Source organism: Empidonax traillii, unplaced genomic scaffold (genome assembly GCF_003031625.1).
Source record: "Empidonax traillii isolate 1590-97213 ecotype Southwest subspecies unplaced genomic scaffold, ASM303162v1 scaffold342:size1861417, whole genome shotgun sequence".
NCBI classification, from domain to species: Eukaryota; Metazoa; Chordata; class Aves; order Passeriformes; family Tyrannidae; genus Empidonax; species Empidonax traillii.
Genome location: NW_020955535.1, coordinates 551,106 through 577,811, shown reverse-complemented (window position 1 = coordinate 577,811; position 26,706 = coordinate 551,106). Strand labels below are relative to the sequence as shown.

At 38.4% G+C, this 26,706-nt stretch overlaps 1 protein-coding gene across 1 annotated transcript in view; it reads left to right on the top strand.

Annotated features, from left to right (window-relative positions):
• The window catches only part of TRAPPC9 (trafficking protein particle complex 9), a 444,311-nt gene that overhangs the window by 181,998 nt on the left and 235,607 nt on the right, over nucleotides 1-26,706 (top strand). The window contains exons 19-20 of the mRNA XM_027892205.1: nucleotides 12,125-12,278; nucleotides 22,003-22,093. Coding sequence (XP_027748006.1) covers nucleotides 12,125-12,278; nucleotides 22,003-22,093 — 245 coding nt within the window. The remainder of the gene's footprint in view (nucleotides 1-12,124; nucleotides 12,279-22,002; nucleotides 22,094-26,706) is intronic.

The window sequence follows — 26,706 nt, the reverse complement described above, 5'->3', positions numbered from 1 at the left end:
AGATCCATCATACTCGACCACTGTCTCCTTTTTTCCCCTTGATATATTGGTGCAAAGCATATCTTTACGTGGGCATCACTAGCAGCTTATTTCAGCTGTCACTTGTTCTCCTTCTGAATACGCAGGGACTTGAGTGGGGTGGGACTTCAGAATATCCAGAGTCGTGACCTGTTTAACGTGACACAGAGAATTTTAGGAGAGTAAGTTATGGAGTGATTAGTGGGTGCTGATAAAATGGTGACACCAGGCAATAAATACATAAGCTCGGGCTTTAATCGCGGAGTTTAAATCTAAATGAGGAATATTTTTACGTCAGGAACTCACTGTTTGTTTTCCAGGCTGCTCCACGTGGGTTCAAATCAGCCTCTTTCTGGTGTTCTCTCCCCTGTTTCGATGTTAGGTCTCCTTTTCTGGGAAAAGCTGGCCGTCTGTAATTTTGAAGGAGAGCTTCTTGTCGTTTATCTGGCATTATCTGGGAGGCTGTGCAGGCTGGACTCCTGTACGATGATATTTTCAAGCACAGGGTGACATTAGACAGTTGGTTATGTCTGTACAACTTGTCCTGAAAACAGGCTCACCAAAACAAGCCCTGCTCTTTGTCTTCCTTGTGGCCTCTTGCTATTCTCAGTGCTGCTGTCAGCTGCTCTAACTCACTTATATTTGATCCCTTGCTCGCAGGAACTGATTAATACAAGTAATTAACATTTTCAAATATCAATAATTTTTAAAAGCTGGTTGTTCTTTTGATATAAAGTCATTAATTTTTTTTTTTCCAAGGCAGCTTAAGCCATGTGGGTTTTATTTCCCCCTGCATTTCCATACTATTCAATTGTGAAATCAAATCACTTTATTTCCTTTCCAAGTCTCCATTTTAATTTGTGTACATGTATGAAAAAAACCCTGAGTTTATATTTCCAATACTGAAATAATGTTGATGATTTAACCAGGTTTTTTTTAAGCTGGTTTGGCAAGTATATTCCAGTAGGATAGGAACTTCCTTGAGACAGAAGCTCGCAGATTTGCTATGGAAATGGTATTATCTGGAGAAATATAACATAAAAAGATATCAAGAAAAAGTGAGTTATTGGGAAGCATGTGTAGGTACCCTCCTGAAGGATATTACAGCTAAAAAAAAAAAAAAAAAAAAAGGAATACTACTGGTTTATGACTTTGTACTCAATTATGCATCATTTAGAGTCTCGTGTATTTAGGAGGGAATGCTGCTGTTTAGCCCATTTCCTACCACCTGGAAGTAACTTGATTTACAATTAAGAAAAATGCTCTTTTTAGTGATACCAAAACTCTTAATGTACTATTTTAGTGACATGTCACACAATGTGTCATGTGCTGATTAAAGTCGAGTTTTGTCCTTTTTTTGGGGAATGATTCTAATGTAGTCTAGTCAAAGAATTTAATTTAATTACACGTGTAATACAACTTTCTGCCTTTTACTTAATTGGTCTCGCCTACGTTGTTTCTGCCTATTAGATGATAATTTAGCAATTTCCAATTTGTATATCCCTGAGGGAGGCTCAATGGGAATAAATGGGAGTAAAAAAAAATCTGCAGCTTTATTCCTCGATTTACTGCTTGATGGCATCTCTTTTGTAGTTTGTGTGGAAGAAGAGAAATGGAGGACAGTGAGCAATAAAAAAGGAAAGCTTTGGTGTAAAAAGCTTAGTTTCAGAACAAAGCAGATCGTGTAATCTTCGCTTAGTATTTTTACAGTATTATTTGCTTGGCATAGGAAATGTAAACCCAATTTTAATATAATGTGCTTCCAGTTTTAATATTAACCCTTTAAGCCATTTATACCTCTATAGTTGAGTCACTCAGAGCAAATCAGTGCATCAGAACCAAGGTGGCTTCTCAGCTGGGCACGGGGAAGTTTGTAAAACTACTACACAGTTTTGGGGTACAATTTGGGATCCAATTTGTCTGGCAGTAGTAGCCTGTCATTTTGAGATAATTTGGCTCTGGAATTTCTGTGTTAAATTGTTCTTTGTAGATGGAAAAGGATAGAGAAAAAAATTTGTTAACTGTCAAATTGGCTCAAAGCTCTGTGTATGTGAATAACTGTGGCCCTCTATGTATTTCTGGGGGGGTTTGGCTTCTTTGCAGGAACTGGGAATCTCATGGCACAGCATGGTTTGAAGAAAAAACATGCAAGTGATCTATATATCAGTGAATTTCAACTCTTTCATAAGCTGGAAGTGCAAATATGGGGAGAATAAGTCTGATTCCTAAACTGGGATTCAGTTTGAAATGGATGCCTAAATCTAAATATGCCTGGGTTTTTATAGAGTAAGAAAAATCTAGTCAGTGAGTGGAAAATATATGTAATTTTCACAAAAGGGATCTCAAATAATTGTTTTCTATCTTGGTACCATTGAGTTTTACCTTGCAGTTTCCCTTTTCTTAAGAAGGAAAAAATGTCTTACAGAAGTTTAGATCCCATCATCTTCTGGGCTTTTTAATCTTTTTATAAGGGAACACTACAAAGAAACAGAGAATCACAGAATTTTGGTTAATATTCTGTTATAGTTCATAAAATTTAGATTTAGGTAAACTAAAAGACTTAATAAATGTCTATGTTAAAGCTAAATGCTGAAACTAATCCTACCTTCAATATTTATGCATTTTAAATACCAAGTCAATGTTTTACTTGAGGCAATTCCTTCTAAGTTTATGAAGCACTGAAAAGATTAATCTAAAAATAAATGCTTTTAAAGCTAGGTCTTTTTAAAGCATTGTTTCAAGTAGACATGAGTGAAATACTTAAATGAAAAATTATATCACTCCATTATCCTCTTAGAGTGTTCCTCACTTTAGGAAGAATACCTTACCTTAAAAATCACAAAACTTCTGAAGAAGTCTAGTAGCAGACTCCAAATGGTATCTTCAATGTAAACTTTTAATTGAAAGATCATATTTTGGGGATTTTGTTTTAAATTGTTCCTCAGCTGGGGGCTTTGTGCTTGCCATGGTACCAAAGGGTGCTCAGGGGAGTCTGTCTGTAAAACCAAGGTGTCTTTGTCTCACACCATTGATTGACTGCTCATAACTTGTAGTATTTATAATCGCCCTTCCCTCACTTCCTCCAAATGTAGGGAAGAAATCCATTCTCGTGTAAGAGATTTGTGTATATGAAGGTGGTAAGAAATGCTGTTTTATTAGTGGCATCAAACCCCCTGTTTTTACCTCTGAGTTCCTTTACACAGCTGCACGTTCTGCAAAAGCTTCCCAGGTGTGAATTTGCTGACAGGTGAAATTTTTCTTTCTAAAGATCCAGACTACTGTGTTCAAACTATTTCTGAACCGTAGGAAACAGGAGTAAAAATCCCTTTGATCTCATTTGACTTTAACAGGTTTGTTTAATTTGCTTTAGTTCTTTGAGGGTGGTTGTGTCACTGTCTGGACATCAAGGCTGTGCAGTCACTGTCCACATACCATGTCTATACCACCCTCACTGACTGAGGGAGGTTAATGTGGCAGTCAGCTGCTCCAAATGGAGTATCATTCCATGGTAATAATTAAAGAAATACTGGATTTCTGGCTGGAGTGTTCAGATCTGAGTCTGGTGGCCCTTTGGCTTCACTGCCCTTCCCCGTAGGAGCTCAAGGTCACGGCTCACTGAATGTGAGGGCACTTGGCAGGGCAGTTGTTTGGTAAGATGTGGTGATTTCCAGATGGGAAGTTTTGGCTGAAATACCAGAGTATTTGAGAGCACATCGGACAACTAAGCAGTATGTGGGGCAAAGTGTGCAGAGGTGAATCAATAGAAAGGCCATGAGATAAAAGTGAAGACAATCCCAGCTCTGCATTTGGCTGGAGTTGGATCCAGGGCTGCCAAAGGCTCACTATAATGAGCAACAGAAGCAGTAGAAGCTACACCTTGGTTTATTAGCCATTATTTCCTTCAGTTTAGAACCTCTTGTTCTATCACTACAAGTCCTGCTAAAAAAATTTGCCCCCATCTTATTCTTGCAAGCCTCTTTCAAGTACTGAAAGGTGGCTGTGAGGTCTCCCAAGAACATTCTCTTTTCCAGGGTGAACAATCCCTACTGGTTTGGTTTCTGAAAATAGCTGCTTTCTGAGAGTGTTTCTAAATACACAGAGGTGTTATTGCCGGAGGAAGCATTAAATAAACTTATCCCATATACAGTGTCTTGGGGGAAAAAATTGTTTAGGTGAAACTGTGTGCATGTGAGTGAGATGTATATAATTTTTATTATTATTGCTGAGCAGTTGGCTGCTAGGGAACCTGTATTCCTCCTCAGGTGACACACACTCGCTGTAAACCAAGATTTAGGGAGCATGATTAAAAAGCTTCTTGCACCCCCACTCACATTTTTGAACATTTTTCCTGGCACTAGTTAAAAAATAAGTTTTGTAGGTCAGACTTCGTGGACCACTTTGCTTTGGTGGGAGATGCGCCCTGTTGTTCTGGTGCTTTGGTTTCTTAAACTGATGATGTCCTGACTTTCCCCAAGCTTTGCTCTTTGGCAAGGATTCTGGATTGCCTAGTTAAGTATGTCATCACTCACAAAACTTGTTTGTGGAACTTGAGAATCTGCAATGAAATCTGTGTAACTCTCTCTGTGAAAAGAATTGGTGTGTCTGTGGCAAAATAAACATTTAAACATTTCATGGGCTAACTTGAATACAAAACTCTTCAAGGGAATAACCAGGGAGTGCTCTGGACAGCTCTTGCTTCTTTAAGAAATTTAGAAAATGTGAAGGTTGCAGGTGTGATAGAATTGCAAAGGTTATAGTGGAAAAACAGTGACTTGGAAAAGAATTTCGTTATCACAGTAAATCATCTTGAGGTGAACTTCCACTGCAGTGCTCTGGGAAAAGGGCAAATGTTATCTTTGTGTATAAATAGAGAAGACAAGCAAGTAGCTGGTAAATTAATAATTCATTATGAATGTAAAGTCTAATTTTATCTTGAAGTGACAGTCCATGGTGAAGTGTGTACTCTTGCACACTGAGCATTCATGCATCCTGTGATTCTACCCAAAAAATTTTTGAAACACTTCCTTTATAAGGAACTTGTATTTTCCTGATGTGCATAAAGCTCTGTATCTCTGCATTCTCCCTTGAGTAATCACTGAGATGGACTCCACATGTGAATGATTTCCCAGATGTACAGGCTATCCTGGTGCTTTTTGCGCCCTGAGTTTGGTTTAGAGTAGGATCTTCTCTGAAATTACCCTTTCAGGTGTGTACAGTGTCACAGTCATTTTCCTTTAAAAGCGGAGCATTGATTTATTGGGGATTTTTATGCCATTTCTCTTAGGAGAAGGTGAATCGATGCTCCAAGTTTGTCATGAGCAGGAGGCTGTTTGTCGTGGCTGTGTGAGGCTGTCACACACCCAACTCCACCCCATTTGTACCATCCTGGAGGGCCCTGGGACCAGCAACAACCCTCAGTGTTGGATAGGACAGGGCCTATGCTCTGAAATGATGCCAGACCACAGTGCTCCTTTCTGGTGCTTCTGGTCTCTTTGGGGTGTCCCAGGAGCAGAGACACTCGGGGTTTCTGTCACGTGTTCCTTAATGCTCTCTGTGGGCAGAATCAGAACGAAGATGGGGGTTGCAGCAGGTGAGCACCTGATTCCTCTACTTGAGACTGCCTGGAAAAAGATGTTCTGAACACAATAGAGTTGCTTCCCTTATTTAACTCAGTTTTTTCGTTTTGTACTTTGGGGTCTCCATCTTTTCCTGGGAAGACTCAGGCAGATGGAGCGATAACTGGGAATGACTGTAGAACTGAGGGTTTTTGGTCTTAAATCTGGCACAAAATTCCATGGTTTTGATTTGTATATGTTTCCTTTTGAACTTTCTGCCATATAAAGGCAATACTGAATTGCACACATGAGCAACTGAATATGAACATATATATTTTGACGTTTGTTTCTCTGATTATTACTATTCCACTGAGGGAGAGGTAGGAGGTACAGTATGGCATTATTTTGGATAACGAGAAGGTTACAATCCTTGTGTGGTTCAGGGTGATAAAGGGAGGATATTTAACTCAATCTTCAAGTGTTACCATACTTAGGCTCTTCCAAATTTCCTAATGGTGTGAAAGACTATTAATGGTCTCTTATGCCCCCTGTGGAAATTGGTGTGTTTATAGAGCAGATATTACCATTAATATTATTTTAAATTTCTGATTTCATTAAGTAGCTAACAGTTTTGCTGCATGGTGATTGCCATAGGAGTCCAAATTATTTAAGTGGGTGAGTGAAAAAAGAGGCAAGTAGAAGTTAATTGTTATGCCTCTTCATTCCCAGTTTATGGTTTTCAGATTTGGAGCAAGGAATTAAAAAGCTATAGTCTCAGCACGCTTAATATAATCACATTTAAACAGAAGATTTATGTAGCTAACAACAACACTGCTCCATTTTCAAATATTCCATTATATACAGTGAGACTGTTCTTTCCTGGTTTAACTTGTTATCGTCTGAAACGCTGTGGATCAGATAAATATAAAGCTGTTGAATATTGCAGACTTCAGCACTATAGTTGGACTGTTATCTCTTCTTCAATTATTTTTAGTAAATAATTAGGTTCTAAGCGCAAATTTTTAAATTTAATTGACCTTTCTCAAGATTAATGGAAAAATTTATCTTTTGCTCTGTGTAGTTCAGATATTAAAGTCATCGTTTTTCTTCCTGCAGTCAGTTTTAGGTCAGGAGGAGAGATCGTTACTTGTTGGTCACTTGAACTGCTGAATTTTACAGTTGTATTTTATAGCAGTGAGTGAAATATAGATTGTACTTCTAAAACTGTGAAATAATTGGATGTAAACACAAGGAATATGTTAATTTGCGTTACTTTACATTCTCATTTTCAGCTAACGGGACGTACGTGTTCATCTCTTGCAAGAGATTTGATTCTTGAGGCCCCCCTTTGCCTATGAAGTGTTATAGACTTCCAGTTTTATATCAGCTGCAGGGCTTGTATTTAGGGTGGAATTAATGTGCACCTGAAACACGATGGTATAAAAACGTTATTGCTGAGTTTGCTCGATGGAATCAGGCAAAGTTTTTAAGGTAAACTTGCCTTTATGCATTTATTGTTCCTCTTGGAAGGGAGAACGAGAATATCATCCTTACTTCAAGCTTTCCCTGAAATTTAAAATCATTCACTATCCTTTTCATACATATAAGCATTTTGCATAAGTAGTGGTAACATGGTCTGGCTCAGTGTCCCTTCTGTCTACTTTATGTAAGATAAAAAGAACAGGAAACATAATATTGAATAAAGGCTCCAACTGCCTTCTCTCAGCTTCATTATGGAAGCAGCTTGCAAACTCATCCATGGATGATAGTATTTAAATAGGTAGTTAGCCATGAGGAGGAGTTTTTGGGTTCCTGTTATATTGTTTCTTCCTAAGGATAATTGAATAAGGAATATATCTATATTTTATTCTTCCAAGCTAAGCAGCAGTATTTTATTCACCTAATGAAAGATGAAATCTAGTTATGTTGCTTTTCTTTTAATACCATGCCTGCTTTTAACCCTGTTTTATTTGGAGAGTATCACATAATTAATTTCACTTCATAGATTCATCCTCTCCTAAGAGAAGAGGACGTGAAAAGAGCTGAGCTGCTTCACTGGGGGATGGGATATGCCTGGGACCTTCCTGCTGTCCTGCCAGGAACAAGGGCAGGAGTTTACAGCACTCCCAGCAGTACTCCCTCACTGAATTATCACCTCTTAATTCTATCTGCCAGTTACCACTTCTGTGAAACTGTCAGTGATGCTGGATTTTAACTGGCACAGCTTTAGGCAAGAGGGATGTGCAAGGCACTGGCTCAGGAGTTGCGATGCCGTTTGCAGGAAGTTTCTGTTTCTCCGTACCAAGACCTTTCTGCTGAGGGGCAGAGTAGGATTTCCAGTAAAGCTGAAACTCATTTTGTGGGAAGTGGTGAAATGGGCTGTCTGGTGCCTTTAGTAGTTCTGCACTGCTGCTTTAATGGGACTTCAGACAACTGTCATTGAGGTGTCGGCGGCGCCATCAGGAGGGTTGTCATATTTCCCCCCCGTAAGTCGTCCTGACAGATGACGTGGGATGATACTGTGCAGACGTATCATCAGCCTTGCCGAGGAGCTGACCTTTTCCTCTTCATTCACTTAATTTGTATTTGAATAATTTGCATCCCTGTAAGGATGCTCAGTTGTCTGAGGAGCTGTCACAGCGGCGTGCGCTCGTTTCATGACAAAACCCAGTAGTTTCAAAACACGATTGTTTCATTATTCATGAAAACTGTTGTTACTTTATCCCTCCTCCTGCACAGGCAAGGCTGGCCAGAGAGAAGCAAAACCTGTTTTGCATTTGCAAGATTGGATATTTAATTTTTTTTTTTTTTCATAATGCAGTGTTTTTATACAAATATCTCATGATTTATTGATAACTCATCTAGTGAGAAATTTGGATAGCTCCCCATGAGGCAAAGAAGTTGAAATAGAATTCTAGTCCCTTTTCCTGGAGTGAGTATATGTTTAAACTTTTGAGTTTTAAGATCTTTTCTGCTTCCCCTGATGTGTAATTACTGTGAAGGGCAAGGTACAGGTGCCCGTGCACAACATGAGCCATCATTATCTTGGCTGTTTGCAATAAAACCAATGCTTGTTTCAAACTGAATGGTCTATTTTTACCTCTTTCTGTATAGATTCCATAGATTCTTGTAACCCACAGCAAACAAGGACAAATTTAGGGAGAAAAGAAGTGCGAAGAACTCCTGACAAGAAACAGGTTGTAAAGTAACTGCAGAAGACAAAAGCAGAGGATGACTTTTATGGCTAAAATAGATTTTAGTCTTGGTTTTCTGATGCACAGCCCAGTGACAAAGCTGGGCGGTGTTCAGGTTGCTTTTCCTTGCCTTCTGCTTCTTCTGGCATGAAGTCCATGTGATCAATGGAAAAAGTTTAAAAGAATCCATTTTTTAGTTGGTGATTGTAACCCAATGTCCAGCTTATGCATTTCTTCCTTCAGTCAGCTATTTTGGGGAATCGTTTGTCCATTAGTTAACACCTCACTGGTGAAATGTGTCTTTGGAGATGGGAGAAATCTTCACGTTAAAAGCGAAGCAAAGAAACTGTGTTTGAGTAGGGGTACAGTTTTAAGGATGAGTGACTGATTTAGGTTGTGGTATTTCTTTTTTGTTTTGATTTTTTGTGCAGAGCCTTCCAATTTACTACACATTCCATAGGCTATGGAATGAATACCGAAGCAGCGTTACTGATAAAAAATGCAGACGCAGAACTTGATATGAATATTTTTAGCACAAGAGAAAGCAGAATACTGATGATAAAAGGGAGATATGTTTCAGAAAAAGAACCAGGATTTAATTTTGTTGTGCTTTTCTTTGAGTGGATCTGTAATCTTGAAACATTATATTTTATCTCAATTTATTGCCTTCATATATTCTACCTACAACTGTGTTCATAGTACTGTTTTGTGTGATATTTTTCTCTCTGTAGTTTTTTTTTTACTCAGACTCTTCACTTTCTAGCTGGCAAGTGTGTTGTTGGGGGTGTTTTTTTGGAGCTCATGTGACATGAGGTGTCACTGCGCTAAATACAGTTTACACAGTATAAATAAAAGCATGGTTAGAAGAGTTGAGAACTTAGTAAGTGGTTATGAGTAAAAGGAGCCCTGTTTACTGAAGTTTTCCATAACTTAGAGCTGAATAAAAGTTGCTTCAAGCAGAGGTGCACAGTGAACCATTGGTAAGAGTAATCTATGCTGTATTCCTGAAGCTGATGTGGATTTATTCCACACTGTTGGGGTAAAAACTGCTTATATTCATATTTGATTTCCAGAAAAAAAAATTACCATATTGCCAGTAACAATCCTTTAACAGAGGAATGCAGTCTGAATGCCTGCAGTTACATATTAAATATTGTTAGACAGGAATATTTTTCTGAAGTATCAATCACTTCGAGAAGTACGACACAATAATTAGATGGGAGCTGTTTTCCAGGTCCCTTGGGAGGTGGATTCTAAATATTTTTGACTGTCCAGAAACTGAGACAATTTTATTAAGATATGGCTATAGGAACTAACTGTATTTCTGTGAGAATTTAAGCAGTGTTGTGTATATAACAGGAATGAAGTACTGGGTTTGCATCTGCTCACGTACCACAGAGTGACAAACTGATCTCGGAAACAAAGACTGAAAATGATTTTGTAATGTTCCAGTTGTGCCTTCCACATGCATTGCCCATGCCAGATCCGGGAAACCCAGCCTGCATTTGCTGGATCAAGTCATACTTCAGTGGCAGTAAGAAGGGATGTCGTTAGTCATAGTTTCAGGCCTGATATTTTTTCAGAATCCACTCTTCAGATTGTATTATCTGGGTGTTTTTCATTACATTCTTTGTCTCTGGCTTGATTCTGACAGTTGTTGGGATCCACTTTTGCGTCTCACGTTTAGCTTTTTAATATGCCCGGCACGTGATGGCCTTTGCATGCAAATGAAGAACTTCTGATGATCTCTCGCTGTAGGAAAAAATGGCCAAAACAGAAGCCTCCCTTAGGAGAGGAATAGATTAATTCCTGTGCCTTTTGCATGTGAAGATCACCAAAGATGAATTCTGCACAAGGGGTAACTTAGGGAGACCTTTGCCTTAGTCATAGAATCGCTGATTGTGATTGGAAGGACCTTAAAGATCAGCCAATTCCAACCCCCCTGCCATGGGCAGGGACACCTTCCCTTCCAAGAAGGTAGTCTTGGAACATTAGAAGCTTCTCCTCGGGTGTCATTTTTGGCTCAATCTTGATAGGCCTGTTTGAATCCATCTTCCCTCACCAAACTTCACAGGCTCTGGATTGTTCCCTGTCCTTGTAATTGCCATCTCTCTTCACCCAGTTTCTATCAGGGTCAAGATTCTCTTAAATTAATGGTAATTATTGAAAATCTCCTCTGGTCTGGGGGGATTTCAAAGCTCTTTCTTCTTGACTTTTGTTACTGGTGTTTTCCTTTTGGCAACAATTACAGAGTATGTTTCCTTCTTTAGAAGTAGAACTAGATAAAATAATAATAGTAATCCTGTGTTTTTGTGAAATACCCTTCCCAGACCCCCTCTTAGTTTGTAGTTGCCTTTCATCATGAATGGTTTTCAAAGCTGTTGCTCTCTCTTCTCTTTTCCTTAAGTGCAAAGTCATCTCAAGAGCAATATATTTTAATTCTTCCCTAATTATTTTTCTATTTCAGACGATTCAGGAAATTAAAGCTGTTTTGGCAGCACAGTATATTAGATCTGCTATAACCACATTTCATGTGATGTGAGCTGGTCTAAATTCCCTTTTATATTAGATTAGTGATTCTAATTTAACATATAAGTATTTAGTATGCATTATAGTGTACTATATTTAATTTAATTAGCTTTTATGCCTTACCGTACATTTAATAAAGCAATTATTTAACCATTTGCTACCAATGAATTATACTGAGATATTGAAATTAATACTGTCTGTAATTCATGAAGATACACTAAGCAAGATGGAAGCATCCTTTCATAAAGAAATCAAGGGCCACATTCAGACCCTAATGCTGTGCTTATTTTGTCTTTCCTTCCTGCGTTTTGGAAGGAAAATTCAGGAAGTTGTTTGTACAAGCAGTGAATTTCTAAGTGTGTTACAGTGCACTTCAGGAGACGCTTTCATATGTAAGATTTTGTTTCCCTTTTTTATGGGTTGGTATTATTAAATGACTATAAATAGTATATTCATCAGCATTTGGCCCACTCCTATTGCTTTTCCAGCAAGTTTTGAGCACACCAGGAGCTTTTACACACCAGGAGTGCAGGTGGTTGCTGAACCTCTGCAGAACCACAGTAAGGTCAGCTGGTTGCAACTGCCAAATGCCTGTCTTGTGCATCACTCACAAAGGCATTCAGATGCTGATTGATGACTGGTAAAACATTTGGCCATCATCAGTAGGCTTAGACTTCTGTTTTCAGTAGTGTAAATCATGTGGGTTTTATGTCATTAATTTACAGAGCAGTTCGGCAGTCTCTGCAGAAATAACACCTGTAAAAACTGTTACAATGAAAATTATGCCGTGGTTTTTTTTTTTTTTTTCTTCCTTTTCCTTTGCCACAGTATGGCCATCCAAGTGGACAAGTTCAGTTTTGAGAGCTTCCCAGAATCCCCTGCTGATGGGACACCCTTGGCCAACGCGAAGCAGCTGGAAGAAGAGAGGCAACAAGCAAAAGGTCTGGAGATTAACAGCAAGCTGGATATTTGCTGGAAAATTATATCCTTTCATAAATACTTGCTTTAAAAATATATAAATAGATGCCCTATGACACATTTTATTTTATAATTCAACTCACTTCATAGCAGTGTTGCTGAAAAGAAAAGTAATTAGAACTATGAAGCTTATCATAATTATAGACTGCTTAAGGTTAATTGTGCTGTATATTATTTAGGCGATGCTTGGGTCATCCTGTAATGGCTTTTTCTGAGTCATTGAGCCTGTCATAAATACTGTGTGTTTTTCCCAACTTTTAGGGAGCTGAGGAAGAAGTATAGTTAGGATTTATAGGGTCAAATTTTTCTATTCTCCCCCACACGAAGTAACTGAATCATGAAGAAATACATGAAGCTGGATTTAAGGATATATATTTGCATATATTTAATTGAATTTGAGTAAATCAGAACATATTAGAATAATTTATTTCCAAGTCCTCTTTACAGATTTAGTAATATATCTAATCTTGTGTAGCCTTTTAAGGCTTAGGCAGGACCTGTGTGATGACTTAGTCATTCTAAACATAAAATCCCTATAATAATTCTAAATACAGTGAAATATTGCCTTATGATTATTAATAAGAAATTGCATTTGGTTTAGAGTTAAAATAAACCAAGGGTGTTGCCATAAATTCCATGATTTCTATAAAAATTCTTGTGCTTGGCTTGTCAAAAATACACTCTGTCATGATTTTCTTCAGGGAAACATTCTGTACAGCCAGCAGCCCCCCAAACCATGTGATAATGCTCAGCACCTTCCAGAGGGTTTATATTTTTCACTCAGATCATCCTCAAATTCACATGATAGTGGGCGGCAGGAGATGAGAGAAGAGTGGCAATCAAATCATGCTTTGTTTGTTTGTAATTTTAATTGCACTTTTATCTAGTGATCTGAAAGGATGTTTCATTACTATTATGAGGAAGAACATCTTTACTGTGTGGCTGACTGAGCACTGGAACAGGTTTCCCAGAGAGGCTGTGGAGTCTCTCTCCCAGGAGATGTTCAAGGGCTGACTGGACACAATCCTGACTAACGAGCTCTGGGGACCCTCCCTGAGCAGGGGGGGTTGGACCAGGTGACCTCCAGTGGTCCCTTCCAACCTTAACCATCCTGTGATTAATAAATTACCTGCACAGGATTTGTCAGAGGGAAGGTTTGAGTCATAAATAAGACTCCTGGTGCCTGGTTCAGTCCAGATTCCCTAAGCAAGATTTCAAAGAGAGTTCCATTTATGCAAAAATGTCAATATTTAACCAAAACTCACTTAGAAAATGTCTGTGTTATGGGAAGATATAAATATTCCATGGTAGCAGAGATGAATTCTTACGCTGAAATTGAGTGCATAGTTGTAATCATTTTGTCAAGGTGTAAAAATACATCCTCACTCATTTCTGTTGCTGGGCAACACTGTTTACATCCATCCTGTGTTATGTATTTAAGGCCAGTTTTGATCCCCAAAACTGCTGTGGCTGACATGTAAGCCAGTACCTTAGTACACCAAAGCATGGATTCTGTGTGCTGAATGAGTGCAAGCATTAGTTTCTGTGTTTTTATTTTTATGGTGATTGTTCTCTCTGTTTCAGGAACTAAAACTATTCTAATTAATGGAAGGCAAGAAGTTTTAGATGTGCTTAAAAATCCTTGAAGAAATATGTAAATTCTTTTCCAGGTTTCCTGTCCTGGCTAGAGTTCGTCTTTCTTGTAGAATCATAGAATTGTTAATGTTGGAAAAGATCTCCATGATCATCAAGTCCAAACTTTGACTAAATACTGTCATGCCAACTAAACCACATCACTGAGTGCCATGGGGAGTCATTTCTTGGTGACTCCACCACCTCACTGAGTTGTCCATTCCAATGCTTGACCACCTTTCAGTGAAAAATTCCTCCTGATGTCCTACTTGCACTTCCCGTGGCTTCATCCTTTTTATTTCTTACAGCGACACTTAGATGTGCACCAATAAAAATTCATCTCTCACTTCTGCCAAGTTTAAGAAACTTGTTTTCTGAGACATTTTTCTCCCACCAGAGTAGTTTTACAGAGCTTATTTCAGACGTTCTGATGCACAGGCAGGCAGAGAAGGGGATGGATAGTTTAGCTGCATAAGCCTTTTCCTTCAGGAGTCAGCCTAAGCACAGCTAAGAGAGCAAAAGGATTTGCAAAAATACAAAGGGATGCAAAGGGATACAGTTGCTTATGTTTCCTACTGGAAAAGGCATTTTTGCAAAAGCCCTTTGAATGGTAAGACCAAGTGATCTCTTTTTTTTAATCCATCATCTCTGAACTACTTTGAACCCGGGTAACTTTTCTCTGATAACCATGTGCGTGACCAAATGGATGTGCATTTGAGAGAACAGGGTTCAGACGTTTTGTTGTAAATAATCTTAAGTTGTGTACGAGGGAAAGGCTGCATTTTTTAGCTTGCAGTTTCTTAAATTTTTGCTGTATTGGTTGATACCCCATGAAACCATTACATAAACAAAGTGTTCAGGTTTGAAGTGTGTGGATTACATTGACTGCAGTGAGAAGTTCAGTTATAAGGAATTCCCCTGTGGACCAAAAATAGCTCACAAAGGAAGAGGATTTTAGCACTAGAAGAATTTTCCAGTATGGAAAATCCATTTTCCATGGCTTTATCCATTGAAATACTAAGGGTTTCAATTGATGAGATTTTCAGTACTTCGTTTATGAAAGTATCGTAAAACTTGATTGATTTTTCGTGTTCTTTTGGAGGGCTAAAGGGAGAAGGTAAAGACAAAACAGCATATTATTCAATTCAACCTTTGCACATTTTTTATAGAGTGAAAATTATTAGGAAGATAGACTTTCTTATGAAAACCCTTACTGCCATACTCTTTCAATGTAGAAAAAATCTGGAATAATGTAATTTAGTGTATCTTTGAGCACACAGTTGTATTGAGATCACTGAAATTAAAAAATACACTGTCTTAGTTTTTAGCATTGTGGGGTGGCATCTGGTATCAGTTTAACAAATGGAGTTTGCTTTAACACAGAATTGGAATAGACAGAGCACATGTACTATTAAGGTGACTAATTATGCTTTTCTTCTTATTTTCTGAATATTTTTCAGCGAAATTTTTATTTTCTTTTGGGACCTTCTATGCGTTCCAACTCATGGATCGAGGCATCTGTATTGTGTCCTTTGAAGTTTCTAGAATGCTGCTTCCCTTGTTGAGTTCTCTAAGATTTTCATCTTTTCACTGTTTCTTTATACCTGAATTCTTCAAAGTCTTGCAGTAAGAAATGTCGTGTTCCCCGTGTGCAAAGTGATGGGCAGATAAAACTTCTCTTTGTGGAGAAGTTTTTAGACCCACTGTAGATTATTACTCTTCAGAGTATTTAATTGATTTCTGCAGTCTACATTTTGACTTAAGAAATTGCAACATGTTCAGAATTATTTCAGGGAATTGGTTCACATGCAGGTGATCCTCATTTTTAGAGGAGTAAACAAAGACTTTTCAGTGTTCAGAGGGTGGGACATTCTTCACAGGAAGAACAGAAAGGTTTCTCTAGGAAAAACATCAAGAAGTTATTTATGCTTGTTTTTTGTCTGTTTTTTTGTCATAACTCTTGCTGCTGCTGCTTAATGAACTACAAGGAACTTGGTACCTTTCAGGATGGGCCTCAGAGTCTGTAGAGCAGGGCAAGAAGGGGAAACGTGGGAAGGTGATGGGTTAAGATGACTTAAAATCACTGAATCCACCCTGAGGTGTGACCAAGGGCCCATGTCAGCAGCTTACACCTGAGCTTGCAAAAGCAGGTGGAGGTGAAATCAGAGTGCACAGGGAATTGTTAGGAAAGGAGGGATGGGCCAGCTGAAAGCTTTTGGGTCAAGGAGAGTCATCCAACAGACTGAGGTGGTGTGCATTTGTTACAGGCCACCCAAACAAGAAGCAGTGCGGGATGAACTGGAAGAAGTCTTCCAATTGCAGGTTAGATTATTTCTGGACTTCTTTATGGACATTTTTAGTGTACAGGTGCTGGATGGAATGGTTTGGTGTGTGCTGTGTGGGATCTGCTACTTGAAAATAAGGAAGATCCAGTTGGAGAGGTGAAGTTTGATGGCAGCCTTGGCTGCAGTTGTCCTGAGATGGTGGAGTTCAGTATCCTGAGGGAAGTGAGGAGGTCAAGTAGCAGGATAATGACTCTGGACTTTAGTTGAGGAGACCTTGTCAAACTGGAAGACTGCCTGGAAGGCTGCCCTTGGTCCCAGGAGAGCTGATGGGTCTCAAGGAACAACCTCAAAGCCTGAGAGTTACAGCAGTCAACAAAGTTCATCTGGCTCTTCAAGCAAGGCCTGTCCTGAAATTGCAGCCAGGTAAATTCCAGTTAGATGCTAGGAAAATTCCTTTCCACAATGAGGGTGCTCAAATGCTTGAACACGTTGTCCAAAAGTGCTGTAAAATTGCTGTCTTGGAAGATGTTAAAAAATTCTGAACAGGGCCTTGAACAACCTGATGCAATTTCAGTATTTTCCATGCTTTGAGCACGGGGTTGGACAGTGGCTCTGGAATTGCCTTTCAGTATAAATTATTCTGTGATTTGTGCAGCCAGGCAGAGGGCTGGGTCAGAGAATGACTGCTGAAAACTAAACTCCTTTTCCTTCCTCCATCTCCTGCTCTCCATAGGTTCTTTTGCAGCCAGAGGAATTTTCTAATGTACTGTGAGGGAATTGCTATTTCAGTGAAATGAGACTATAACATTTTGGGGTCATTTTCTTGAAAATATTCTAAACCTGGCCCTAACAGCCTTGAAAAAAATGAGACTTCTAGTGCCACCTTGAATATCATGTTCCATTTTTAACTTTTCTAATAGGTAAACTTTTTTTTCCCCTTACTTCAGCCTTAATATCTGTGATGTATAGGAAGCCTGTCCTATTTGCAATGTTTCCTTACATTTTTTAAATTGTATTTTGTGCCCCTTCCTCAGTTTTTTTCTTTTCTATATTTAAACCTAATTGCCTAAAATTTCTTTCGAAACACATTTTCTTGCAGTCATATTGCTGATGTTGTTCTGCAGTACAGCTCCGTTTTTCTCAATATGTGGGGTCCAAAGGTGGGAGCAATACTGCAGGTGAGGTTTCTCACAGAATAAAAGCTGCACTTCCCAGGTTTCAAATAGGTTTGCTCTGAGAACTGTTCTTTAATTCTTTTGCAAGTGTGTCCTGTCTGACTGATTTTTTTTTTATTTCACATAGTTCAACACAACTGACTGAATTCCCAAATACCAGTTTATAGATTGTTGATTCTTTCTTGGGTGATACTTGGAACTTTTCTTCACTGATTTTCATCTAAATAATCTTCATAAATTCCACTTATTTATTAGGTTTTTGAACACTGACATATTTTCCAAATACATAAAAATTATGAATGCTTTTTGTATTTTATCATCTTAAGTAGCCAATCAGGATTTTGAGATTAGTGAACCTTGAGCCATCTCATTTACTTGACAGCAAATCACTGATTTTGCTGTCACTGAAATTCATTTTTCTGTGTCTATTCAGCTTTTGATGACTTCATCTTGATCATAATTATGAATCTTAGGTTATGAGGATATTACGTGTTGCGGAACTTCTGTACACCAGTGGAGGTTTCCTTACATTTCCCTGCAGCTTCTTAGCAACAACAATTGTTTGCAAAAAAGTAACTATCATTTAGGACCCCAAATAACTGTATATAATTAGTTCTAATAATGAAGTACCACAACGATAATCAAGCAGAAAGCTTAAAATATGATTAGGGCTACTGCTGTAAGTAAAATGTGATCATTAATCATGTAAATTTATTTTCAATTAATGAAATTCTTATTTATGAACATTTGCTAATTTTTTATCATTATGTGCATTCTTCCACCTGGTTTTATTTGCAAAGGAGATGTGTATTGAAAATTATTTTTTTTAAGATGCAAGATGTGGAATGCTGTAAGGATAAAAAACAAGAGTAACTTCCCAGATACAAACCATTTTTTAAAATGTATTGTCTTTTTAAGCAGGAGATTTTAGATAACTTGCTGTGTTCTAATTGTGGGTACCCAGCTACACATTAGGCAATCCAGAGAGTATAGAAGACCAAAGTTTTCCATGGGGAAATAACTAGTTCACTTGACTGTTGTTTAGGTTTTTGGTATGAAACAATTTATATCATATTCGTTCTGTTGCTACAGAAACATGAAACAAGGGTGTCGACTGTGAAAAATTAGGGTTTTTTTTGTTTGTTTGTTTGTTTGTTTTAACTGCATCTGGTGATTGTGTGTTCTCTGGCTCTGAGGCCTATTTGACAGTGTAGTCTTGAGTTGTTAAATATGAACAGTTGCACTGAAAACCAGAAGTCAGTTGTTTCAGTCCTGGCTGGTGCGTGTGTTGTTAATAACAAAGATTTGACTGTAGGAAGTGAGGGCAGGGTCAACAGTCCTACAGAAGAGCAGGTTTGTGATTACAGTGAGATTTCAGCAAAATGTGTGAAGGTTTAGTTAAGTAGAGAGATCCTGCAAGGTCAAACTTAGCCTTGGCAGCCTTTGCTTCTGTTTATCTGTACAGTCTTTTTCAATGAATTTTAAATCCTGGATCTTACACTTGCGTCTTTTATCAGCTTTGACTTTGAGCTAGGAATGAAAGGGTATATTGGCCACCCCTGTTCCAACTGCTTTGCTTTCATTGACTTCTCAAGGGTTATCTTAGAAAATACACAAACTCTTGAGTTAAGCTTTTGTCTCTTGTCCCTTTGACATTTTCTTACTGCATATTTTGGTCGCTTTTCATCTCCAAGGTAATGGGTTTGTTGCAATGTTCAGTTTTGTGTTTCTCATATAATGAGCAATTTTATGTGATTGTCTGATAATATAGTCAGGAGATAAAGATCAATGGTACAGAATTCCAGATGCCCCTCTAGGTCCATGTGAACACGTAATTTGTTTTAACAAGTCAACTTCTTTGATTGCATCTCAACCTTGCCGTTCTCTCCTTTGCCACCAAACTCCCTTGTGCTGCTTCATTCAGTGATCTCATTAGACAAATGCAGGTTATTTCCTGAAGACATGTGTGATCTGACCAGCCTTACGGAATCCCAGAGCCACAGAACGCTCAGGGTGGAAGGAACCACAGTGGGGTCATCTGGTCCTACCTCTCTGCTCATGGCACAGGATTGTGTCTGGACAGGTCTGGAATATCTCCAGTGAGGGAGACTCCACACCCTCTCTGGGCAACCTGTTCCACTGCTGGGTCACTGCACAGGAAAGAAGTTCTGCCTCATGTTCAGGTGGAACTTCCTGGGCATCAGTTCCTGCCCCTTCCTCTTGTGCCATTGCTGGGCCCCCCCGAGCAGAGCCTGGTCCATCCTCTGCTCCCTCCCTGCAGACACTCACAGACATGGGGGAGGTCCCCTCTCAGTGTCTCCTCTTGAGGCTGAACAGCTCCAGCTCCCTCAGCCTTTCCTCAGGAGAGAGATGTTCCAGTCCCTTCAGCATCTTTGTTTCCCTCCACTGGAGCTGCTCCAAGAGCTCCGGATCTCTCTGGTGCTGGGGAGCCCAGAACTGGACACAGCACTCCAGATGCTCCTGGCTTTACCTTCCAGAGTGAATGTTCTACATGTGAATACCTGGATCTGCTTTGACAGCACTTACCAATGATAAAGTATAGAGGATCACCTATTTTATAGCAATTCTGTACTGTTACCTGAGACATAAAGGAGTAAAAATCTGTAATATTCCAGGCCCCACTGTGAGCCAGTTGTAAGTAAATTACAGTTAAGTTAGTTTAATGTTACAGTTAATGGCAGCCACTGTTTAAAAGAGTCTTTTAAATACTGCCTTTTTATTAGTGTTTTCTCTAACTTATGTTCCTTACATTAAAGATGTGATAACAGAATTATTTATTTGCTGTTTCTGTGAAGTAATCCCAATTATGCATTCTCTATCCTCTAGTTTGTTCTGTGGAAATTACTCAGTTGTGTTGGTGTTCTGAGTCTTATTTTTCAGCAGCAATGTTCTTCTAAGGTGATACTCTGCTGCCTTCAGTTTTCCAAATAGATGCTTTTCTTTAATGGTGTTTACAGCTTTTTAGACTCTTAGAGGTTTGTGAATTCTTTATTTGTGGTCTTTTCAGGGAAAAAAAGAAGTGCTATTTATGACATTTTTCAGGGCTTAATGAGAATATTTTAAAAAATAATGGCAAGAATCTTGTACAGTATATTGATTTTCCTCTTCTGTCATCTCCTTGAGCTCCTGAATCTCAGTCACTAATTGATAGATCTATTCTCGTTCTGAGGCTTCAAGACTTTTCTTTTAAATCTTATGTAGAGCCTGTGAAATGATATCCTGTGATAGAAATTAGTTATCTGCAGTACTTGTTAATTTTCTTTTAAATGACATAGGTGAGTACATACTCTAGCAGTCAGATGATGTGCCTCTCTTTCCAGAGTTTTGCAGAAAAATGACTGGTCGCATTTAGAAGCTGTTTATAAAAGCTCAGATATCCTCTCATTTTTTGCTGTGTGTTTGCTGAACATGGTTCCAGTACTTGATGGATCTCCCTGGGAGCTTATCCTTTAATTGTGGTGGGACACCACTTCATCTGTGGGTGTTTCATCTGAAGATTTTTCTGTGTGATGCTCCCATTTTGTGCAGTCATGAGCTGAGCTGTGAAGGTGATGCAGGTTTTGCTGGTTAAGTACAGTTCTGGTGTAAGAGCACACACTAGAAGCTCATGTGCATCTACGAGGGAGCCATCCTTGCTCCACCTCCACTTCTTTCTCTCACCCTCAGCAGGACAGGGGCTCCTCATGGTACAAAATCCCACCAAAGTGCAACCTTGGCTGAATACAGGATGGTGCTGACACCTGCCCGTGCTCCAAAGCCCTCTGAGTTCTGTGCCTTCCTGAATTCAGGGAATTGGAACCAAGAAATCCGGTGCTCTTCCTGTTACAAATGCACGTTGCTGTCATTGGCACATCACATGAAATTACCGTTAATTTGTTTAAATGGATGGTCCTGTCTCTGTGTTTCGTTGGATATTGCCTATGCTGTTATTTCAGTGTTTGTTGTGCAACCTGTTTTGAAGCCCTTTTGAAAGAGATTCTCCTTTTCCCAACAGTTTAGTTCAGTGCTTCGCTGTCCTTAGAGGAACAACAATTTTCTCATTTTCTCTCATTTCAGTCTGAGCTTGTTTCTCAGCTCATGCAGGGTAGGAAGGAAAGCTTTCAGGTTGTGTACCTGTGTGGTCCTGGTACGTTTGCCCTCAGTAATGGCACTGTCACTGCATTGTCCAACATCCCTGTACCTCCCCAGAACTGGCACCAAGCCAGCATTAAATGCTGTCCTAGCAGACATTTGTTCTGTTTCGTGTTGCCCTGTTCAATTTTAACCTTTTTGTTCTCAGATTGTTCCTAATTTATCACCTTGAATTCCCATCCTGCGCCACAGACTTACAGGTTTTGCATTCTTACAGCTTCCAGACTCTTTTACCCTTGTGTTTTATTATGGTTCAGGTGTATTTTACCTTTGCTTCAACACTGTTCTGTGGAATTAAGTACCTATATTCTGAAGTTATCAACTACTGTAATTTTTATTGATCAGTGCATGGGTTAGTTAACCAAATGCAACATTAACCTTTAAAGAATCTCTTGCTTGCAGTTTCGATTTGCAATCGTAAAAGTTGTACATATTACGTGCCCTTTTTCTCTCTGAAACAAAATTTTCCTTAATTCCAATTTACCCTTCCTTGAAGCGTGAAGGGGAAGCAAGTGTGGAAGGAGTTCTTAATCAGCTGGTCCTGGAGCATCTACAGTTGGCTCCTCTCCAGTGGGGTGAGTAGTGTCAGAATCGATTGATGATCTTTTTAGGGGATGTACTGGCTTGTAATTTTTAGCAGCCCGAGAATGATAATGTTTTCATTTACTGGCAATCTCTGATACAGGAGAATTTGATAGGAATTTTATTTTCCTTTAGATATTTTACTTAGCTGAAGATAAACGTAGAATTGGTATCTATTTTATTTTGAGTGCCACTGTTCAGCGATAGTAGATATGAAACCTGACCGTGCACTTTTTCCTGTAATTTGCAGTCCTGCTTGTTATGTATGAGAGGTGGCTGATACTTAAAGTTTCCATTTGCCTGGCAGTGTGTGGTTTGAAAATAATTTCTCTCCTTTTTTTCTTTTCCTTTTCTTTTTTTTTTTTAAATGGAATAGTAATGTACTTTGTGTTTTATGCCTTAGTATGATCTAGACATTTGCATTACTAACTTTTTAGGTACAGAAAAAGTTGCTACTCTGGGTAGTGTGGAAGAACTATTTATCTTAATTGTGCATTTAGAATGATGTTCCAACAATGAAAAATTGAATTAATTTAATTTTGAAGAATCATAATAAAGTGACTACTCTCTGAGGTTCTCAGAAAGGCTTGTTAAGAGGCTTTGGAACATGGAATGTTTCATCCCCAACAATTCTATGTCAGTTACAAATTGCAGAGAAAGTCCTCACGTCATCAGAAAATTGTTTCCACAGCTTTTGCTTTTAAAGCAAAATTGACTCTGTGCTCTGTGTTTTAATACTTTGATGAGCTAGAAAGGATCAGTTTTAAGGAACAGTGATCCATCACTTTTGTCTATGTTACTACTAAAACTAAAACAACCCCAAACTCCAGTATTTGTGTACCCTTTGAACTGCCTGGGATTTTTTCAAGCATGTGAACCATCCTCAACTCATGTGTTAAAACCTGTGAGCACTTTGTTTATAGATGGGAAGATTAAAAATGGTTTAAAGTTGTTTATTGTAAATATGTTGTTCTTTAAGCATAATCAGCTGTCCCTGAAATCGCTGCCTCAGTTCTTCATAGGATTCAAGGATTTGGCAGCATTTGCTCACATCACCTACTGGATTTGGCCATGATTGCCCTGGTTCTCATCTGTAAAACGATGGTTTGTGGCAGGTGTGTGTTGTGAGCTCAGAGAAGTCAGTTTTTAGGTCTGCAGAGCAGCATCAGCCATGGATACATTTGTACCCTGGGTTCTGTGTCTGAAAACTTTCCTTTGGCAGTTCCAAAGGGGACATTGGATTGAAAAACGTGCTTTTCTTCTTTCCCTGTGTACTTGGTTTTCTTCTTTTCATTTTATGCCAAATTCCACTATTTTCTTAGTAAAGGAGGCTTTTCAAATCACAGGAGTGATTCACCTGGCATTCCTGCCTGAATGGTGACGTTCTTTGATGAACTCGCTGACAAACATGAACATAGCACTGCTTTCCAGTAAAATCTGATTGCCTGTGGAGCTCGTTATTTCTCAGGCTGTTGATCAATTCAGTTAAAGAGTCCCAGGTACTTTAGTTTTCAGCCAAAGCTCTGTGATATTCTCTGCTTCGTAACTGCAGAATCTTCTGAAGCACAGTCTCTTGACTGATAGTGTTGGACGTGTTAAATTTCTACATTAAATGAAGCAGGGAAAGGGACGTCCTGTGGGATATCAAATACTTGGTTGTCCACAACTTATGTATCATGTTTCCTTGTGGGCAGTTCAGTTTTGCAGAAGTTTAGTTAACTTTTCTGTCTATTTTTTCTCCGTCTTAAGTCGCTATTGAACATTATCTATTTTGTATAACATACAAAGTATGTCCATGTAGAAGCTGTAGCTCACTGTGGAGATTATTGAAAAGGACATTTCGATTAAGTGCCTGATTTTACTTAAAAAAGCAAAAATTGAAAATTAAAGGCAATGGAGAAATTCTAGCTTCTTTAAATTAAGCATAATTTTGAATATTCAGCAGCTCAACCTTTGCTAGTGTGGTGGCCCTACCTGAAGTCATCCCAAGGAAAGCTCCTACCCTACCTCCAGACTCTGTGCCGTGGCAATACAGGATGATTTTGGTTTTATTAATGTGTAGGATGGAGGAGGAATTAAAAGATTGTTATTATTAGTTTGGTAGATGGGAGTTGTTGGAATGTCTGGACAACCACGGGTGTGTGTGTACACACGTATTTAGACAATGTGACGTAACTGTTTTTTGGAGCTTAAATTCTCTTTTGGTGCCAGAATATATTTCCTATTCAACTCTTACAGGCATGGAAAAATGTTATGAGTTTCAAGTGATCTACAGTGTAATGCAACTTTTGTTTTCCCTGTGTTTTTTTTTCCCTTGATATTTTGAAGTGATTGACCTTTAACTGCCTTGTAAGAATCAGCTCTTTTCGGGGTAGTGATCTGAGTACCGGTAATGAGGTCAGTGTATGCAAGTGATCTTGTTCTTTGACTGTTAATATTTCTACTTCAAGAGGACTATTATATAAAAATATATACAAAAATATAATTAAATATAAATACATAAAATTATATATATAAAATATATAAAATTAGAGAACAGTCTACAGATTTTCTTTTGTCATCCTGCCTTGTACAATATTTTGGACAGCTGTCACTGCTAAGATACTTTAAAAATACTGTGATATTGTAGCGTCAGCCAGATTTTTTTTTTTAATCTTCACACTGTTTGTAATCACACCCTGGCTTTGCTTTGAGTTTTATCTGTATGTTAGCAATAACTTGTATTTTAGTGTGAACTCTTTGCTACTAGCCATCATTGTAGTGTATTCTTTTGCACATATTGGCTAAAAATTTGGCTTAGTTTTATGCAATACAATTTTTTCCATGATTATTTGAGGATTTTGCTATATTGATGGTTACATTGAAGGGTTTACTCTGTTATAAGTGCTCACAGTGAAGCTTGAATGAATATTTAACATGGTTTTGATTAAAAAAATGACTGGATCTTATTCAAATTTGTAGAAACTGCACTTTAAAATTCCTTTAAATTTGGCATATTTAATTCATAGAATAGTTAATATTACATCTCTAAAACTAGGAAAGCATATTGAAATAATTTTTCATGTAAGTTTGACAATCCTGTCCTTTTTTCATGAAATGCAAGGCAAAGAGTAGAATTAAAAGTTGGTGACATTGAAATTTTGGTCTGAGGGTAAGAAGTTACCTCTGAAAGTTGTCAGAGGGAGGGGGAAAAAGTGACTTGTAGAGAACAATTTTGTTGTCATTTCATATAATTAAGTGACTGGGAAAGGGAAAAATATTTAAGGCATGAGGAAATCAAAACCCAGAAAATATATCAAAGGCTAGAGTGAGAGTTCCTAATGTGTTGTTAAGATTGATTTTAAGATTTAGGACATCTCTGTAAAATGAAGTTGTCTGTTAGGCAGGTTAGTAAATCACATGTAATTGAAAAACATAATCTTGCTGAACCACCACCAAGTTCAATGTTCTCTAAAATTTATGACGTATTTTCTCTTTACTGCTGGGCAACAAACCAAATGCAGGCACCGGTGTGGTTTTAAGGTGAATATATTAATGTGATCAAATCAAGGAAACACAGCCTGCAGAGTTTAATGATCAGAACCAAACCTGTGTGTCGTGCAAGCCCCACGGTTTGATTCGAAAAGGATCTGACCGAGGTGTTTGTAGTTGCTGCCTGTGCAAGATTTTTTTTTTTAATCTCTGTTTGATCTGTGTCCCTAAGTTTTGCAAGGAAGCAGAATTCTGGGAGCTAACACTTCTCAGGTTTGATGGTGCTCTTCTGCTTTTCGTAACAAAACGATCGCCGGTCCAAACGCACGCACAGAACTTTATAGGCTGAGCTCGAAATAGACTGTTGGTTGAACTTGGAACAGGCCAGACTTGGGATATTCCTACATTCAGATGAGAAGCTCCTCTGAGGTGAGAGGTTCCTGGCGCTTTGAAGGCTGTAAGCAAATTTCACAAGAGAAACTTATTGTAAGTTCTCCTCCATAAAGCAAAACAAGCATTACTTCCTTCACTGCCTGCAATCACAAGATATAGACGTGTTTTGCTGATGATCCTCATACGAGGAATGAAGATTTATTAGGGAAATTTCGTTTAGGAATTTAGAACTGTAGACCCCACTGAAAAGTGCTGGAGGTTTTAATATATCAGGCAAATGCTTTTCTTTCTCTGTAGGAACTGAGTAACTGAAAATCAATGATTATACATGAACTCTAGTATTGCTAACAAAAATGTTCCAAGAAACTTGCATTTGTCAAGCTTCACCGTGGAAGAAGTCCAGAAATAGCTTTTTGCTTTCATTCATTCTTTTATTTCGTTCACTCATTTCATTAATTATTCCCTTCTTTCCTCATGAAAAATATGAATTTCAAGACGGTTTATAATGTTTAAATAAATCATGGCTGCCTTTTCACAATGCAGTGTATTTTATTTCCTACTATGAGATTACAGGGAGGACTAAAATCACTGCTGCTGAATTCTGCTCAGATCATAAATAAGAAAAGTGATGGTCAGTAACCAAGGTCTTGATTATTTACTTACAGTAAAGGGTCTGTCTACCTACATCATGTTGGCATATTGTACTTAGAGAGAACTAAAAAACTCAGAAGTGAAGGTGGCT